Source organism: Callospermophilus lateralis, chromosome 17 (assembly GCF_048772815.1).
Source record: "Callospermophilus lateralis isolate mCalLat2 chromosome 17, mCalLat2.hap1, whole genome shotgun sequence".
In the NCBI taxonomy this organism is placed as follows: domain Eukaryota; kingdom Metazoa; phylum Chordata; class Mammalia; order Rodentia; family Sciuridae; genus Callospermophilus; species Callospermophilus lateralis.
In genome coordinates this window covers 22,841,988-22,859,307 of record NC_135321.1, presented here as the reverse complement: position 1 = coordinate 22,859,307, position 17,320 = coordinate 22,841,988, and the positions used below count along the sequence as shown (strand labels likewise).

Sequence of the window (17,320 nt, the reverse complement as noted above, 5' to 3'; positions counted from 1 at the left end):
CTGATCATTTAGCCAGTATTCTTGTTGCTTCTTCTCCTCCCATATTTTTTATTGGTGCATTATAATTGTGGGATTCATTGTTAAATACTTTTACATGCACACGATAATATAATTTAGTCAATATCATTCCCCAGTATTTCTCTTCCTCTCTTCCCTCCCTCTGGTCCCATTCCTCTACTGATCTCCCTTTGAACTTAAAATTCCCCCTCCCCCATTTTTATTTTCATTTTTCCTTGCTAACTTTCGCATATGAGAGAAAACATATGACCCTTGACTTTCTGAGTTTGGTTTATTTTGCTTACCATAATGTTCCCAAGTTCCATCCATTTTCCTTCAGATGAACTAATTTCATTCTTCTTTATGGCTATATGCTATATGCCACATGCCACATTTTCTTTAGCCATTAATCCATTAATGGACACCTAGTCTGCTTTCATGGTTTAACTGTTGTGAATTGTTCTGCTATGAATATCAATACAGTATACTGACTTTAATTCTATTTTTTATTAGAGTTTTATGGTTATATATAAAACTTGTGCTTTTATGGAAGAAAAAGTTTTCAGAAGTCTGTACTCCAGCATTTTTGTTGATTATCATTTTGATACATCCCACAACTGAAAAACAAATAGAATATTTTCTTCTGACTTAGATTTTTTTAAACTGTATTTTGTTAATCTCACTTTTAATGTGTTACATGCCATCTTATATATAATACGTAGTTTTAGGTAGTTTTCTAAACATAAGTAGATTAACAGTGTGCTTTGATTGGCAATTTGCTTTTATTTTTAACTGTGTCTTTTAGATCTTTCTACTATTGTACATACTTAGAGACTTAAATATTTAACTATTTCTGTGGTATTTTATGGTATACCTATACCATAGGCTCTTATTGCATAATTGATGCATATTTATCTGGGATGGCTATTTGGAAGTTATGATGCTTGATTGAAGAATATGAGCATTAAAAAAACTTAGAGAATCAAGTTCCAGGCCAGTCTGGACAATTTAGTGAGACCCTGTCAGAAAATAAAAAAGGATCAGGGATTAAGATCAGTGGTAGAGCTCTTGCTTAGCGTGGCTGAGACCTTGGGTTCCATTCCTATACCAATGAAGAAAAAAAGTTTTTTTAGTACTTTAAAATTGCATTCTGAAAGCCTAAACTAGTTTATATTTCCAGTGGAAGTTCTGTGGGAATAATTCCTCCCACATTCTCACCAATACTGGATGTTGCCAATCTAATAAAATTTTGAAAGTCTGGGCAAATATATTTTGTTGATTTTTAAAATTTGTATTAAAGGACAATGACATTGCTACCCGTGGTAAGTAAATTTTAATCCTTTTATTTCTTTTCTTTAGGGAATGGCATTTACATTACAGGAACGACAAATGCTTGGTCTTCAAGGACTTTTACCTCCTAAAATAGAGACACAAGATATTCAAGCCTTACGATTCCATAAAAACTTGAAAAAAATGAATAGCCCTTTGGAAAAGTAAGCATTGATTATATATCTAATTTTTTATTGATATCCTGATAAGATAAATTATGGCCTGAGAAATACAGTTTCATGGTGAAGTTTGTGAGGGGGTTTTTTTGTTACCTGTTACTTTTATAGTGATTGTTTTCTTCAGTGAGTACTTCACTCATTTTGACTATTTTCAGCTTGACAGAAATCAAAATCAGTTTTTATGCTGAAGATCAGTGCATTTTACTTGTGAATACAACTTTAGAAGCAAAAGATACCATTTGATTCATACCCTTTTAACTTAACAAATTTAGTTCATCATCCATGTAGTGTGACACTTTACTAACCGCTGGGGATATAAAGTGGATGATAATTCTGGAGGCTAAATCCAAGGATGAGGGGCTGCATCTGGCAAGGGCCTTCTTGCTAATGGGGATTCTGCAGTCTTGAGGCTGTGCAGGGCATCATGTAGTGAAGGGAGCTCACAAGATGGCCAAACACCCACTCTCCTGATAATTCCTTCAATGACCCATTAGTCTGTGAAGGATTAATCATAGAGTCTCTTTGTCACTTGCCTGATAGGACATGTGCTCTTTAATGTTCCTGCTTATTCTTTCATAGAGTTCTATCTTAATAGCCATCATGCCCAGTTTCTTTCCAGAGAACCCCATTTCCAAATACTATTAACATATGACTTTGTGGATTGTGTTTCTAACGTAAAATCTGGGAGACATACTCAAAGCACACAGTGACCAATTCAGTAACACATAGCCCTGCCTTTTTTCTAGGAGCTTCTCAACAGATAGTTATAGTATAACTATCACTGTACTCTATATTGCAGTGTGAAGTACAGTGAGAAAAAAGCTGCATGCAGTATGTATTCTGGAAGCATGAAGATGGCACCTCTTCCAGTTTGAAGGAAGTGGTGCTTGAGTTCAAGTTTAAGTAGTATATTGATAGTAACTGTCAAAATGAGAAAGAAGAACAAGGTATTCTGGGGAGAGGAATCAGTCTGATTGCAGAGCTAACTATATCTGTTGGAGTTGTTAAGTATAGGATATTATAGGTGACTGATGAGAGTTGTTTCTTTGATGTGATGGGTCCAAAGGAAGAATGGAATAGACTGAAGAATGAATGGGGAGGGGAGAAAATGTAAACTCCTCTGTCAAGAAGTCCAATAAGAGGGGAAGAAAGACATTGAACCATAAGTAAAGTGGTACTTTGGTTTAAGTATTCTGGACAGCAAGAAAGTTGAACGTGTTTATAGTTGTGAGGAAAAAGCTCAGGAGAAAGGATAATTGCTAGAGCACGTAGAGCAAGGTCCTAGTGAAAGGGAAAAGGTGCAGGGGCAACTGGAGAGGTAGATATGTAAGGTTCAATATGCTGGCAGTGGAGTAGAGGTCATGAGATCTCATCATGCCTAATGTCTTTGATTTCTTTATAACAGAATGTGGGATCACAGCTATGATTAAAAGGGCCAATGTTGAATAGAGTTGACGAGGGGAGTGATAAATATTAGGCAGAGTGATTTGATTATGAGGTAAGACTAAACATGGTTGGATAGGTTAAAAGGATGAAAGTAGACCCTCATAGTCTTAATCTTGCTTGTCCAGGTGCCATTGTGCATAGTCAGTATTATTTTTCCACAGAAAAGGAGAAATGTAACATTAATTTGGGTTTGGAGTTTACTGGGAAGGCAATGAAACATTCATCTAGTCTGGGAGATGAAGCATACCTGAATCCCAGCTGCTCACAAGGCTGGGACAGGAGGATCACAAGTTCAGAGCCAGCCTCAGCAACTTAGTCCCCAAGTGAGACCCAGTCTCAAAATATAAAATAAAAATGGCTTGGAATGTGACTTAGTGGTTGAGCTGCCCTGGGTTCAGTCCCTGGAAAGAGAGAGAGAGAGAGAGAGAGAGAGAAACATTCATAAGAGAAAAGAAAGAAAGAAGAAACATTCATCTGCTGTTTTTTCTAGGCTGTTCAGTGCCAGGCATTGTTCTAAGCTCCTATACTATAAAAAATGAAAAAAAAAAAAAACAAAAACCCCACCCTTCCTTCAGGGTGTTCACTGTATGGTGGAAAAAGCAGACATTATGGAAGAATGGTGCAGTGATAAAGATATGTAGAAGTTTTTAAATGGTAAGATTGGTGAAAGATTTGCACAGAATGAGAGCGTTGATCCTGGGATCTAGAATAGGGAATGAAGAGGAACCCGAAGGGAGCAATAGAAAGGGAGAGAATGGAGCAATTAAGAAGCTTGAGATCCCTCAAAGAACAATGAAGCAAGTCATTGTATGGTCAAATGGTGTGTAGGAATGTGATCTAAGAGTGGAATAAGGGCATTTGCCAGTTCTGAGCTTTAACAGTTAAGGTGAATTCAAAAGGATCACTGTGAGGTATACAGAATGGCTGAAGTGAAGTGAAGGCAAAAGTAACAGCAATGCAGGGAGCTTCAGGAAATGCACAGCCTCTCTCTGTCACATGCCTGATAGGTCATATGTCAGCTCTTCTTTCCTTAACATTCCTGCTGTCTCTTCACAAAATTGTTTTTTCCGTCTTTTTTATTTTTTACCTTTATTTTATTTATTTTTATGTGGTGTTGAGGATCGAACCCACTGTCTCACATGTCTAGGCAAGTGCTCTGCCGCTGAGTTACAGCCCCAGCCCTTGTTTTTTCCATCTTCACAGCCCAGTTGTTCAGTTATTTCCCTATAGTGAGGAGAAATCTGCATCCCTGTAATTTCTGCCTTTTGATGTCATTTCTTTCCCATAGCTGTTTAGAAAATATAATTCATTATTTAGATGTTTCTCTTCTCTTAGGTATTCACCAAGTATTTGTATACCAGTTGGATCCCATATACTTTGCTAGCTCCTGGAAATAGGCAAATACAGATAACCTTCAGCTTATAATGCAGTTACATCCCAATAAGCCCATCATAAATTGCAAAAAAAAAAAAAAAAGGTGGAAATGCATTTAATAACCCACCTACCACTCATCATAGCTTAACAACACAGTATGCTTGTACAGCATCACTCATTGACCTTCTTGATTACATGGGTGGTTGGGAGCTATGACTGGCTCATCTGTCCAGGATCATGAGAATATTTTACTACATTGTCACAGGAGTATATTGAAATTTAAAGTTTGAAGTACAGTTATATCTCAGTATCTGTAGGGGTTTGGTTCTAGAACACCTCTCCCCTCCTATGGACACAAATCAGTGTGGTCGAGCCTCTTATATAAAATGGCATAATATTTGCATATAACCTGTGTACATTATCCCATTTACAGATAGTTCTCACTTTTGATGGTTCAGTGTAGGATTTTTTTTTACTTTAAAATGGTACAAAAGTGATGGAAAGTTGAATGCAGAAGAGGTAGTAGGGTATGGTGGGACTTGAAAACAGGGAACTCTAACATGTATCTATTTGTGGTGGGAAAGGGGAGTTGATTGAAAAGGGCCCCCAATGATTGAGCCTCTGAGCTACATTAAGAGACATGAGTATAGGACGATGTCAGGTACGGGTAATCAGGCAGAGGGGCCTTAGGTTCAACACCTCCAAGGTAAGAGCTGTGCACTTGAGGAAATGAAGTAGATAAGTATGGAAATGAGGTTGGAAAGTAGGCAGAGGTCTTATTAACTGTTAAGGAGCTTGAGCCTTATTTTCCTGGCATCTGGAAGCCACTTAAGGAGAATAAAATAACCATAGTTAATATTTTTAAGATAAGAATGAATTGGAACAGGAAAGGAAAATTATATGTATAAAGTTGAGTTGGAAGGCCAAGTGAGAAATGGTGGTGGTTTGGACCAGCTGCAGGTGGAAGGAGCAGATGGATATATTGAAATGTTTTACTGGTAGACTCTGTAGGACTTGATGATTTACTCTTTTGGGTTAAGGGAGGACAGGACAGGAGAGGAGAGGAGGGGAAATCAAGAACTAAATGGGTTTCCCATTAAGTGATAGCAGAGGAGAAACAAGTTTGGAGGAAGATGTGAGTCTGTTAGACCAGATGATTTCTGATTTCAGTATTTCCCTATTCTTTAAACTTAATTCTTTGTTGGAAGTTATTTATGTGTTTAGTCCCATGAATAGACCATTGCCTTATTTGTGCTTCTCTTTATATTAATGCTTAAACCCTACTGGATTATAAAGTCCTTGGCAGGAGTTACAACATATGTCCCTGGAATTCAGATAGTGCCTGGCACAGTTAGTGTTTAGTAAACATTTGAATGAATGTCACTTCATTTTGCTTCCTTATTTACATGTCAATCTCCTGAAGATTAGCTCCTTAAAGGTAGAGGCTTCTAGTGATCTTTGCATTTTTCAGTGTTCTGTACAGAGCCTGACATAGTAAGGATTTAGTAAATTTGGGTTGTTGTTGTTATTTTCTTCATTATCATCTACCACTTAAGTACATTTGTTTTTGCTAGTTTTTTGTCTTAGGCGTTGAATAGTACTAATTTAAGATTTTGGGGTGTGTGTGTGTGTGTGTGTGTGTGTGTGTGTGTGTGTGTTGTATTTTAAGAGGGTATAGAAGTGGGGAGGGCCCAATTTTAGACATTTAGGTTTGATTTCAAAAGCTAAAACTCAACTGTGACATAGTATGAGTCAGACATTGCTTAACTGTGCTTAATTTCAGGTACATCTATATAATGGGAATACAAGAAAGAAATGAGAAACTGTTTTATAGAATACTACAAGATGATATTGAAAGTCTAATGCCAATTGTATATACACCAACAGTTGGTCTTGCCTGTTCCCAGTATGGACACATCTTTAGAAGACCCAAGTAAGGCTTATTTTTAAAAGTATATGTAGATGATTGTTGTATAAGGGGGAAAAATCATTCCATAACACCTATTAGATTTGTTAGTTTTATCCCAACCATGTTTCCCACCCCAGAAAAGCTCGATTTGAATTAAAAGATGTCAGTTAAAAAAATAAACATGTTCTGTCTTTTATTTCTTTAAAAATGGTGTAATTCATTTTTAACCTTCAAATGTAATTGTTGGAGCAACTGTGTGCTTTTTAAACCTTTATCCTTCCTGCAGAAATGCAATTAATCCTAGTGGTAGATTCTCCATAATTATCAGTAGCTTTTACCAATCTTCCCAAGTTAAGGGATTGATTCTATCTCATTTTTAGTTTTTATTGTTCTCTCTTTTTTTGTTTTTAATGAACTTTTATTTCAAATTGTTCTTATACTTCCAGACATTTTAAGTGGAAGGAGTACTGGATTGGGCCCTTGACTCAAATCCTTGAATGAACCAAGCAATCTCTTTGAATGTGTTTTCTCATATGTTACATAGGGGTAAAAATACCTGCTAAGAAGCTGTTGAGAAGAAACTGATATGATTGTTCTTTATCAACTTACAAGCATTACACATATGCTATTTATAATTAATTTATATTTATCTTGTTCCTCCTCTACCTGTTATTTTCCTCAGTCCTTGTATTTTTTTCCCATGTCCATCTAACATATTGGTATAAATGTCGAAATTGAGAAAAGATAGAATAGCATTTATCTTCAATCTCCCTTCATCTGATTTGATGGCTCTCAAATTTTAATTTGCATAAGAAGCACCTGGTGGACTTACTAAAAATAATTGAATCATGCCAACTTACCTCGTTCCTTCCCATCCCCAAGATTCTGATAGAAAAAAAAATGCTATGGCAGTCTATAGTTTAGTGAACACCCTCTGTCATTGTGTTGCAGGTATTTCCTGTAGGATACTGAGGAACAACACTACCATTGATTAATGTATCTAAAACATTCTATAACATAACCCAGCTAAGCATCATGTTTATGGTTTCTTATAAGATTTGTGGTTCTCAAGCCAGACTGAAAAAAATAGAAGAAAACTTAAAAACAAGGCTGCCTAGGCCCCACTGCCAGAGATTCTGATTCATTTAGTCTAGGCTTGGACCCAAGTATGGGTGTCTCATAAAAGCCCCAATTTTCATTCTCATGTGCACACGGAGATGAGAACTGACATGAGACATAAGAGCATGGTTTGGGGTGAGAGTATATCATTACTGTATAATATACTACATCCGCAAAGGTTTGTTTTGTTTGATACTTAAAAAGAGATCAGTTAATCTTGATTGGTTGATTAATCTAAACTCTAAGCATCAAATCAGAATCTCTGGAGATGGGACTTGGCCTTTTTAAAAGCCCATCAGGTGATTACATAGCCATGATTAAGAAACTGCTGAACTACATTGGTTTGATATACAATAGTAATGCCAAAGTTCAAATACCAGTGAAAAAGTTGAATGTTAAGAATAAGTTCAGAAGCACTGGGGGCAATCTATGCCTCAGCCTTTTTTCTGAAACGTGTATTTTTTTTCTCTATTTCTTTTTTGAAAACTTTATCTCAATTAGATAACAGCATACTGTGTTTAACTTTTCTTTAGTCCCCCTATTGTTTATACATATTTTAGAACTCCATGTTGTATATGATAGTTTTTGTTAATTTAAAAAAGTATACATTTAGGGCTGGGGATGTGGCTCAAGTGGTAACGCGCTCGCCTGGCATGCATGCAGCCCGGGTTCGATTCTCAGCACCACGTACAAACAAAAGATGTTGTGTCCGCTGATAACTAAAAAATAAATATCAAAAAAATTCTCTCTCTCTCTCTCTCTCTCCTCTCTCACTCTCTCTTTAAAAAAAAAAAGTATACATTTAAATAAAAATAAAAATTTAAATGAAAATATCCTCACTTTTTCCCAGTGCTTCAAGTATGTCATTTTTATGTGAATTTACTATAATTTTATTCCTTCCTGCTCTTTCAAATTTTCAGTTGCATTGAGTTTTAACAGTTCACTTGAACTTATTAATAAGCTTCTTCGTATTGGTGACTTGTTATGTTTTTTACTGGAGAAGTATTGAGTATATTTGAACATGCCATGTGGATACATTTTTTTCATCTTTGTTGCAGTTATGTGAACAGTGTAATTACAATTTGAAATAATCGAAAATAAACCTACATGATTAAGCTAAATCTGATTGGAAATTGTACTATGTCTTGGTGTTTTATTAAAATATCTAAGTATTCGACTTATGGACTAAAAACTGTCATGAAATGCAAAGGTGTTTTTGTTCTATTGCAGGGGATTATTTATTTCAATCTCAGACAGAGGTCATGTTAGATCAATTGTGGATAACTGGCCAGAAAATCATGTTAAGGTACTAATAGCACAACCCTCCTTTTCACAATGTTTTTTTTTTTTTTCTCCCTTAAGTTGTCTCTAAATTGCCATGAATGGTTTTTCATTGTTGCTTTGATTATTTTGCATTTGTGTACATACAGATTTTAGTGCTTTGCATCTGAGGAAATGATAATAATAATTATAGTTCTAAAATGGGTTACTGGTAAAGAGCTTGAAAAAAAAAATTGGAGCTAATGCAAGGTGAGCCCTCTCCTGTTACTAATGTTATTCTAGGTTGAAAAAAATTATTCAAATACCATAAAAACTTACTCTGGAGCGTGTTGGAGAAGATTTGTTATGCCTTTCTTTTTAAAAATTTTTAATTTGAGCTTTAGATCCTTAGAAAATAGAAAACTCCTTCAAGTTTTAAATTCAGCAAATATAAATCTTTATCAATGTGGCTATCTTTCATGAGATGAAATGCAATAACATCAAGATCTTTTGGTACACTTGTGTTTGTCACAAGCAGTAATCTTACCTTTATTGCATATATCTTCCCTACCAAAATAAGCATTGATGATTGATCATTTTAGTTCAGATAATGTAGAATAAATTTGGTGTGGTAATTAAACTCACAGTATTATCTTAAAACCTTATTTGTGGGTATGTATTTTTTTTTTTATTCTAGATCTTTTCCTCCTTTACTATTGCCAAGGTTTTTTTATTGAACCAAGGTTATTGTATTGGAGTAGCATGCTGCTTATTTCTAAACTCTTGTTTTTTTTTTTTTTTTTAATGGTAATATCTTCATCAGAATTTTTTTCACTTCTCCCACATTTAATCTTTCTGAAAATGTTTGAATTGTTTCTTCAGATGGAAGCATTCAGTAGAAATCTTATATTAAATATGCTTCATTGGAATACATTGGAAGTTAGTCAAAAAGCAATTTTTAAAAGTGAAAGTGAAAATATCTGAGGAGAATCTTGTTTTAAATGTGTTTCTTTAGTGCCCTATTGTTTGGGCAACTTTTAATTTGCTTCTTTTCCCTTTGTTTTATAATCAAGGCTGTTGTGGTGACTGATGGAGAGAGAATTCTTGGTCTTGGAGATTTGGGCGTCTATGGAATGGGAATTCCAGTAGGAAAACTTTGCTTGTACACAGCCTGTGCAGGAATACGGCCTGATCGATGTCTGCCTGTGTGTATTGATGTGGGAACTGATAATCAAGTGAGTAATACTGTTTTCTTCCTTTGCTGTTTCTCCTGTGTTTGTTTTTTAATTGTTCATCTTTTGAAGATGATTTAAGAAAGGAAAATCTTATGCTTAGATGTCAGTCTTTTTCTTAAGCCCCACTTTTAATATGTGTACAAACAATAGTAAATTAATTCTACTAAAAGTTTCTTGAAAGATTACAGTTTTGTTTTATAGCTTTAGACCAGTAATGTAATAAAAGATCTTATTCTTACATTTGGTTTCTTTTATAGGCACTCTTAAAGGATCCATTTTACATGGGCTTGTATCAAAAACGAGATCGTTCACAGCTTTATGATGATCTGATTGATGAGTTTATGAAAGCAATTACTGACAGGTACTTTTTTAAAAGTTTAAGTATGTGAAAGATAAAAGCACCTTTAATTTGGGGTCTGGGATGCTGTAGTTCTGTTTTATTTTTCTTTATCTCTGATGAAGACAAGCAGGAAGAAATTAAATTTGGAGAAATTTTGTTCTTTCCTATTTGATAAGATGGGCTAATGCAAGATGGCACTCCTGCCCTATTTGATATCTGGGAGGAAGTCTGTACTTTCTGTCTTATCAAACCCTCACTGCTCAGTCCTCCTTTCAGCCTTTGACAGTCCTCCACTGAAGCTCTCCTGCAGCTTTCATGTTTTAAATTTCTCAGACCATTTGGTCTTCTTCCCTTTCTGTCTTGCACTTTGTGACCTGGTTTTCCCACTTCTGTAGTCTTGAGACTTTCTCTTTGCTACTAAAATACTCCTAACTTGGTCTTTCTTCTGCGTTTCTTTTCTGTCATTTTCACTGTTCTTCTTGCTCTCTGTGTATTTTAAATATGATTGACTAGTAGTCTTCTCTGAGCCTTGTACACTGTGACCCATGGAAACCCATCCTAGTAGTCTTGTGTCTAATAGTTAGAATCCCCCATTACGATATTCTATTGCTGCTTCAAATTCATGTCTAACTGAACTCTCTTTTTCTAAACAGCTTTTTATCTTCCCACCCACTGTCAATGGCAATGTTGTTCACCCTATTGACAAACCTTCATTCTTAGTGTCCTCTTTAATAATTCTCCTCTCCATCAACCACCCATGCATACATTCAGATATTCCTCAACATCCAGTTGGCACTCATTTACATCCCTCATAAATACTCTCTTCCATTATCACAACCTTCCATTACCACATCTCTTCTGAATTCTTCTAAACTTTCCTGTAATTTCTTTCTGGTTCATCTTCACTTTAAGAACAGATTAATCTGTGAAAACATGTACTTCATTCTTTTACTTAATCTGAATAATTTTTTATTGCCACAAGATAAAACCCAAACTCTTTGCCCTTAGAATCTAGCTGTCATACCTTTTAAATTACTGACACCTGGAAGAACTCAAAAATTATTTCCTTTTCAGAGACAAAGTTGACAAATCCCAAACTGAACTTTTAAATCTTCCCAGATACTGTCTTCCCCCATTATTCCTCTCACTTTCCTGCATTGGGCCACCACACAGTATCTTCCTAGTCATCAGTGTTGTCTTGGCATTGTAACAATTTCTTCCTCACTTTCCAGCTGGTCCTCATCACCAATATGTTTGCTCTAAATGTCTTTGCATTGTATAGTTGTCCCTTCTGTGTTTTGCCTTCTGCGTCAAAATCTCATAGCAGCCTCCTAGCTGCTTCTCTTGTAGTTTTTATCTCTCCAGACTCCAGTATGTGTTACACATCAGTGGCAGGTGGACTTATGTGGACAGGAGACTTATGTGAATTCTTCCTTTGTCTGTAGCCTCAGTGATTCCCAATGGGATATAGAAGCAAGTCCCCCCCCTTTTTTTTTTTGGTATGCAGGGGGAGGGTACCAGGGATTGAACTCAGGGGCACTCAACTACATCCCAGACCTATTTTGTATTTTTATTTAGAGACAGGGTCTCACTGAGTTGTTTAGCACCTCATTGTTGCTGAGGCTGGCTTTGAATTGAAATCCTCCTGCCTAAGCCTCTGGGGTCACCGAGCCTCTGGAGTTATTGGCGCCTCTGTGGTTACAGGTGTGCACTACCACGCCCAGCTGCAAGTCCTTTTTCACTAATTCATCATTTAAGAGTCTCCCACCAGGTGGGTGTGGTGGCACACACCTGTAATCCCAGCAGCTTGGAGGCTGAGGCAAGAGAATAGCAGCAAAGTTCAAAGCCAGCCTTAGCAACTTAGCCCTCAGTGTCCCCAAGTTCAATCCCTAGTACTTAAATAAAAAAAAAAAAAAGCCTCCCACCTTTGCCCCCCAGCTTATCTTTACCAGCTTCTCCCTATTCTTTAATGTAAACCCTAATTTATTTATTTATTTATTTATTTATTTATTTTTGGTACTGGGGATTGAACCCAGGGACACTAAATCACTGAGCCACATCCCTATCCCTTTTGGTTTTTATTTTGAAATAGTGTCTTGCTAAGTTGCTGAGGGCCGCATTGAGTTGCCAAGACTGAGCTTGAACTTGTGATCTTTCTGCCTCAGTCTTTTGAGTGGCTGGGATTACAGGTGTGAGACCCCATACCCAGCTTAACTCCTGACATGTATACCCAGATTGCTGAAAATTCAGGGTCGCCAAAACCTTTCTTTGTTTTGCCTACCTTTTTGCTTTTTGTTCTTCTTTCCCAGATTAAGTCCTACCTCCTTTTCAAGCCTTCCTCCTTACTACTACTTACCTAGATAACTAACATCTCTCTCCAAATGTTGGTAAACTCACAAAGCAATTTTTTATTTTTTTGGTACCAGGAATTAAACCCAGGGACACTTAATACTGAGCCACATTCCCAGCCCTTTATATTTTGAAACAGAGTTTTGCTGTGTTGCTGAGGCTGGCCTTGAACTTGAAATCCTTTTGCCTTAGCCTCCCCATTTGCTGGGATGCCAGCTACATATCAATTACTTTTAACTGCTTGTTTAATATACTTTCTTATTTTACCATTTATTTGTTAAAGTAATGAGAATGTATATCAAATACATACTTTTTGAGACTTAGCCTCTTCCTTTTTAGGAAGTTACTTAGTTGCTTATGTGCTGGGCACCCCCCTAAACTCTTAGAAATAGTTTTCACAGATTGTTATTCATGGGCCCATTATGCTTCCCCATTCTTTTTAAACTCTCAAACATTTTGTTGTTGTTATTTTTATTTTTGAGATAGGGTCTCACTAAGTTGCTGTGGCTGGCCTTGAACTTAAGGATCCAGCCTCCCTGTTTGCTAGGATTACAGATATGCATCACTGCATCCAGCACATTTTTATTTTTAAGATACGGATTTCTACATTTTGGGTCTAATCTTTCACAGACTCTGAAAATTTTTAGATGGCCCTGAACTAATATAATACATTGTTTTTAAAGCTGTCATAAGGAATATTAAGTAGGAAAACTGTTTAATAGTGGTATTTTTAATACAACCGTTATGGTTTTTGCTGGTTTTAGATATGGCCGGAACACCCTTATTCAATTTGAAGACTTTGGAAATCATAATGCATTTAGGTTCTTGAGAAAATATCGAGAAAAGTATTGTACCTTCAATGATGATATTCAAGGTAAAGCAAAAAGGGAACTTTAGGTTCTTGATATCTATTTTTTAATCATCTATGATGTGACCTTTTTTAATTTTAAAAATCTTTGTTTTTTTAATAGGGACAGCTTCAGTAGCTCTATCAGGTCTTCTCGCAGCCCAAAAAGTTATTAATAAACCCATCTCAGAACACAAGATTCTATTTCTTGGAGCAGGAGAGGTAAGTTTTTGTTAAGCTTTTTAGAATTTAAAAACCAACACTCCTTTAGAATTGGAAAGTAGGACACAATGAGAGTGTTCATAAATGAGCATAATGAACTTGTAATTTTGTCAAAATATACAGGGTATAAATTCATGACTCCTGTTATAAAATAGTTAACTTAAAGTGTATTTGTAGAAATTATCACAAAGAATTGATTTTTGTGTGATTTGAAGGGAAGAACAAATTAAATATTTCTCATAACAAACAATCCTCATTTATAAAGCAACTTGACCATTATAAAGCAACTTTCCAATTCTCATTCTCTATTTTTCATTCTTAAAATCTGTGTTTTGTTAATAGGCTGCTCTTGGAATTGCAAATCTTATAGTTATGTCTATGGTAGAAAATGGCCTTTCAGAAGAAGAGGCACAAAAGAAAATCTGGATGTTTGACAAGTTTGGTTTATTAGTCAAGGTAAGACGTTTAAAACTTGGAGAAGCAAAAGAGCATTGTTGTTATGACATTTTTAGTTGGATTTTTAAAATATGATTTTTTAAAATCTTGTATCTCATTGAACTATCCAAATTATACCAATTGTGGATCTTTCACTGTATTATCAACAGAGATTCTTCTATCATATTATCTTTTATAAAGACTCTTGCTTTGTACTTAAATTATAATAATTTCTTTGTTGGCACCAGACTTACCCTTTCTTGCTTTGCTCTCTGGGCAAGAAATCAAATAGACATTCTGTATGATTGTATTTAACCCTGATAAAACTAAAATTTATTATGTGATGCTGGGGATGGAATCAAGAGCCTGTAATGCTAGGCAAGCACTGATATCACTGAGCTGTATCCCCAGCCTTAAAACTAAGTTTTTTAATGAGAACCCAAAATATCCCTAATTATTAGCTGTACATCTGATATTTGAGCAGAAATTCTTTATTCCTTTGGATATCATAATCCCCCATACCAATCTAAAAGAGCATGTTTCTAAAACCAATTCATGGATAATAAAGAGCTCTCCCAGGTTATTTTAGTACCCTTTGGACTGCCTGCCTTCCTATATTATGTAAGTTGGTTGCTATTTTTATTAGCTTAAGAATGTCATAGATCTTACACTGTGTAACATCAATACAGGTAAATTGTTCCATAGTTGAAACCATCTAGTATACAGGGTTGTATTTGGGGATTGCTATGGGGAATCAAACCCAGGAATGCTTTACCACTGAGCTCCATCCTCAACCCTTTTTATTTTTTATTTTGAGACAGGATCAAGTTATTTAGGGCCTTGCTAAGTTGCTGAGGCTGAGCTTGAACTTGTGATCTACCTGCCTCAGCCTCCTAGGTTCCAGGTATTACAGGTGTACTCAGCTGTTCCTGGTGCATGCACATCGGAATGGCATAGCAGTTACTTGCCATTTACATCTATAGTACAATCCATCTCAGTGTACTTTGCTCCAATTCTCTTTTTCTTTTTCTCTTTAAGCTCTATTTAGTTTTCTTTCTTTTTTAAAAAATATCTTTATTTATTTATTTATTTTTATGTGTGCTGAGAATCAAACCCAGTGCCTCACACATGTGAGGCTTGCACTCCACCACTGAGCTACAGCCCCTTACCCCTCTCTTCTTCTTAATATTTCTTCTTAATTAGTATCAGCATTCTATTAAAACAAAAAATAAAATGAACAATTAGAACATATGAATGAATAACCTTGAGGCTTAAATTTATATGTAATTTAAAATAAAATAACAGTAATTTGAAGTTTACCAGACATTGTGATAAGAGCTTATTATCTTTAGTTCTTTCAAAACTCCTGTGGTTGGTTTTTTGTTTTGTTTCTTCTGTGAAGATTTTTATAATTGAGGAAACTGAATTTTAAAAATGGTCAGGGACTTTTCCAAGGTCATTTGTTTATAAGTGATGGAGATAATTTAAACCTAAGAAGTCTGATTGTAAAGCCCATGCTCTGAATCATTAAACCATGCTTATTCCCTAAGGGGAGCATAACTACTATATTTGCTAGTATGTAAAGTGCAAGGCTTATAAGCCATCACAGTTTTAGAAGGTTATGGAGGGAGATTATATATTTCTACTGGTACATAGATTACCTATTTCTACTGCTTCATTTTGTAATGTTGGTTTTTGTCAGATGTTTTTGATTATAACAGTAGATCCAATGAACAGCCGTGGTAGTAGCAAGTGAGAATTCCTGTTCAGGTTCAGAGTATTTATTTTAGGATGTGCTGGTAGCTTAAACTCTGGGTTTTAGGCTCCTAGTCTCTTTTGGTGACCCTAAACACTATAGTCCATTTAGAGAGTTTTTCTGTTAAACCCTCAAACTGGAGAGCTTTGGAAATCCTGGGGCTAAGAATAAGAAAACAGTGTTCTGAGAACCAGACCAATAAGGTTGTATTTCAGTCATTTAATTAACAGCTTGGCCAACTTGTGACGGCCCACTTTTTTCCCAGCCCCTTCTGGTTCTTGCCTGGTTATTCTGGAGTTCTGATGAAAAATTTTTCCTATTGTGGGGAGATGGCTTCTCTTTTACTAAAATAAAGATGCAGGTTTCTCAGCTTGTTGATTTGGTGCTTGTTGTGTTTTGTGTGCTTTAAATCTTAGAAATTCATTGTCATAGGCTGTCAGTGTTACTTTTTTGGCTTTATGGCGTTACTAAGTTTTTATTTATTTATTTTTTTACCCCTGGGAATTAGAAAGATGTTTTTTTGTTTAGCCATCTTGAACCAGAATTCACTGTTCCTCTTGTTTTTGTACTCTTTGTAGTAAAAACCCATGATGTCTTTCTGCAATTCTGAAATCTTAAAACTCTGAAATCTCAGCTTTTTTCTGAATTCATTTTGATGACAGATTTAATTGATCTGAATTTATCTGGTAGCAAAACCTGACCTGAACTTAGGAGAGGCTATTTATAGACTTAAACTTTCTGCTTCACAAAAAGGGGAGCAAATATGGGGGAATATAGAGATATGTAGTTCAATTTTAGATTGCTTGCCTCAAATGTGCAAGGTCTTGGGTTTGATCTCCAGCACTGCAAAAAGTAAATAAAGAAATACACCTTTTTACTTGATGTGACTGGTTAAGTTTGTTCCATTATAGAGTGCCCATTTGTCAGGGAATAGTCATAATACTTGTTAGAATGCCAAATTGCATTCCTAAATATGAGAAATTCTTAATTCCAAAACTCAGCTTGCTCAGATAAAGGGTTGTAGGCCTTTGTGCCATATTCAATTTTTGTATACTTGATAGAATAAATGAGTTTTTGAAAGAGACTAGAAAGTTCCTGAGCGTAATGGAATTTGATATATATTTGGACACTGTGAAGTTGGAAATGAAATAAATGAGTTAAGAAGAAAAGTAAATGAAAAGACATTTCTATTGTAGAAATAATATGTATGTAACTCATAAAATGTTGTCTTCTCAGTTAATCTTCATTATGCACTCACTAAAAACTACTGTATTTTATCAAAAAATTTAGGGGCGGAGTGCTAAAATAGATAGTAATCAGGAACCATTTGCTCACCCAGCTCCAGAAAGAACACCTGATACTTTTGAAGATGCAGTAAATATACTTAAGCCTTCAACTATAATTGGTAAGTAAAGTTGTTGATAAATCATTCTATTACTTAACTGTTACCAGTTGTAACTACTCTGTAAGATTACTAAGAATGAATTGACATTTCTGCCTAGCTTTTAACATATACAGTTATC

The 17,320-nt window shown here is 35.5% G+C and overlaps 1 protein-coding gene across 1 annotated transcript in view; it reads left to right on the top strand.

Annotated features, from left to right (window-relative positions):
• Me2 (malic enzyme 2) overlaps positions 1–17,320 on the top strand; it is a 61,692-nt gene that overhangs the window by 17,244 nt on the left and 27,128 nt on the right. The window contains exons 3-11 of the mRNA XM_076836814.1: positions 1,357–1,490; positions 6,109–6,258; positions 8,584–8,659; positions 9,687–9,848; positions 10,106–10,209; positions 13,302–13,411; positions 13,509–13,606; positions 13,949–14,062; positions 17,088–17,202. Of these exons, the coding sequence (XP_076692929.1) occupies positions 1,357–1,490; positions 6,109–6,258; positions 8,584–8,659; positions 9,687–9,848; positions 10,106–10,209; positions 13,302–13,411; positions 13,509–13,606; positions 13,949–14,062; positions 17,088–17,202 (1,063 nt within the window). The remainder of the gene's footprint in view (positions 1–1,356; positions 1,491–6,108; positions 6,259–8,583; positions 8,660–9,686; positions 9,849–10,105; positions 10,210–13,301; positions 13,412–13,508; positions 13,607–13,948; positions 14,063–17,087; positions 17,203–17,320) is intronic.